The sequence below is a fragment of the Lotus japonicus genome, chromosome 2 (genome assembly GCF_012489685.1).
Source record: "Lotus japonicus ecotype B-129 chromosome 2, LjGifu_v1.2".
In the NCBI taxonomy this organism is placed as follows: domain Eukaryota; kingdom Viridiplantae; phylum Streptophyta; class Magnoliopsida; order Fabales; family Fabaceae; genus Lotus; species Lotus japonicus.
Genome location: NC_080042.1, coordinates 74,419,270 through 74,421,661, shown reverse-complemented (window position 1 = coordinate 74,421,661; position 2,392 = coordinate 74,419,270). Strand labels below are relative to the sequence as shown.

Genomic DNA, 2,392 nt, shown 5'->3' with positions numbered 1-2,392 from the left:
CAAAACGGAACTTTATGACATTTCTTCCGTTTTATCAAAAAGTTCAATTGCTTCTGTGCATGTTCACATGTGTTTACGTACATAAACAACCTTTGTTATGTTTTCAGCTGTTTTGGTAGCAAATTTTCGTTATGGCTTCATATTTGCCTTGGCTTGCCTTGCCATGCTCTAAGCAATAACCTGTTTACCATGGTTTTCCTTCTGAGCTAACTAATACATGATCAATGATTCTTATGTTGCTTTGTAATTGACAGGGTGTGTTGGATGGCAAATATGATGACCTACCGGAGCAATCATTCTATATGGTTGGAGGTATTGAGGAGGTCCTTGCAAAGGCAGAGAAGATTGCTAAGGAATATGCTTCTTAGTCATATCCACACCTTCTGCTCCCATTTTAAATCTTATTTGTGATGATTTCAAAAAATCAATCATTTAGGAACTCTTGTCATACAAGATGACCGGATTGTTCAATTTTTTTTGGTATCAAATTATCCCATTTTCATTTTGATGTGAAGGTGATACCGAGCCCTGTGACCAACTGCCCCTGTTTTAAGTTATTTAATAAGGGGTGAAAAGGTTGGAGGACATGTACATGTTAAACATTTGTTGTTGAGAACATCTGATTAATCCTTAACCTTTCAATTTAATGATCAATGAGTAAGATTTTGTTGGAGAAGATCCAATCTCTTTATTTATTCTTGAGAGTTAATACTATGCATTCCTTTGGGACACAAGGGACAGACAAAAAAACACTGCATAGACCCTCTTGATATGGATTTACATGATTGATGATTAACATAACACTGCATAGACCCTCTTAATATGAGATTTACATGATTGAACATGCATTTGGGTTCTCATCATTAAAGAGAACCATCATCTTCATCTCTGGAGACTTGGGGTCACCCATTGCTTGAGGGACATTCCTCACGAAACCATTTGGTGCTTTCTTGTCATAAGCCTCTCTTACATAAGGATAAGCCATTAAGTTGTAGGGCACAAAGTTCCAAAAGTCAGCTGTCTTTCCTGTGTTCTTCACTTCTTCCAGGACCTCCTGTGCATCTACATAACCAGTGACGGTCAGCCTCTGTTGCTTTTGGTTTACATCAATGGATTCCACCCCTGAAACAAATCACCATTTTCTCATCACAATGGTAACTAAATGAACTAGATCTAGAGTTTGTGTGAAGTAGCTAGTAATAGACCATCTTAAGTGTTTTTAATTTTACATAAAAATTATAGGGCCAAAGGCATGATTGCTTAGTTGTTAATTATTACTATTTTCTCCAAAAACAAAAACATTGCAAACTATTTCACCTGAAAAGGTTGGGTAATTTACTTGATTTGGTATAGCTATATGTATGAAAATAACTATACTAAAATATATGGTATAGCTATACTTGATTTGATCTCTAAGTCTTAGAGATGGATAAAACAGATTTTTCTAATACCTGCAAAACCAACAAAGGTAGAAAGAACAATTAAGAGAGCTTTATATATGTACCTTCCAAGTCTTCCACTGCGTTTGTAACTTTTCTTACACAGCCTTCACAACACATTTTCACCCTGATATTAACCGTCTATATCATAGGAAAAAAATCAAAATTATAATTGAGTAGACAACTTAAAACAAAAGCTTAGTAGGGTAAATTCATATGCATCTGTTAAAATACAGACACACATAAGGATAGCTCAAGTGGTAAGAGCTAGGGACATAAGGGTTGGGTGGGGTGAAGGGTGAAGGGTCCCGGGATCGAACCCGGAGGAGAGATTAATTTACTAACATTTCTAACAACTAACATTTGCATATAAAAAAACATATATAGTGAAAGATGCAAAAGGAAGTTAATGAAGAAAACCTGTTTGGGCATACGTTTCTCCTTAAGTGGATTTGGTATGGAACAAGCAGTGAAACACTCTGGAAGATTGTCAAGAAACCCCATTTCTGTGAATTACTAGCAAACTTGATTGTTTATGAAATTCTCCATGTGTTTGGTCCAACCTTGGGACATATATATAGCAATCACACTACACTACTGCAACATGTTCGTTTATCTAACTAATTTTCCTAGTATCTTCATTTTGATACTACACTTTATTGTTACTTGCACGCCAGTCTAGTTTATATTTCAATGTCAAGCTCTCGTCAGCATCAAGAGCAAAATTACTTCGAAGCAGCATATCATATATTTATTTTAAAACAATTGACTTGACTTAGTTTTGTGTTGGACTTGAAACATAATTGAGAAATTGTACAATCAAATTGTACAGATATCAAATTGTACAGATATTTTTTTCAGATGAGGCTAGAGATAGGAAAAGATCATGAAAGACACATGTGAGATATTATAATTATAATGATTGACATATGATAGATAGAGATAGAAAATTA

General features: G+C 34.9%; 1 protein-coding gene across 1 annotated transcript; it reads right to left on the bottom strand.

The window, feature by feature from the left end:
* Window positions 1-663: 663 nt before the first annotated feature.
* LOC130735672 (heavy metal-associated isoprenylated plant protein 22-like) lies at window positions 664-2,044 on the bottom strand. Its single transcript, XM_057587585.1, has 3 exons — window positions 1,860-2,044; window positions 1,505-1,580; window positions 664-1,122 (listed from the first exon to the last, which is right to left on the bottom strand). Exons 1-3 carry the CDS (start codon window positions 1,941-1,943, stop codon window positions 830-832), a joined length of 453 nt encoding a protein of 150 aa, XP_057443568.1. The 5' UTR covers window positions 1,944-2,044; the 3' UTR covers window positions 664-829.
* Between the last annotated feature and the right edge of the window lie 348 nt (window positions 2,045-2,392).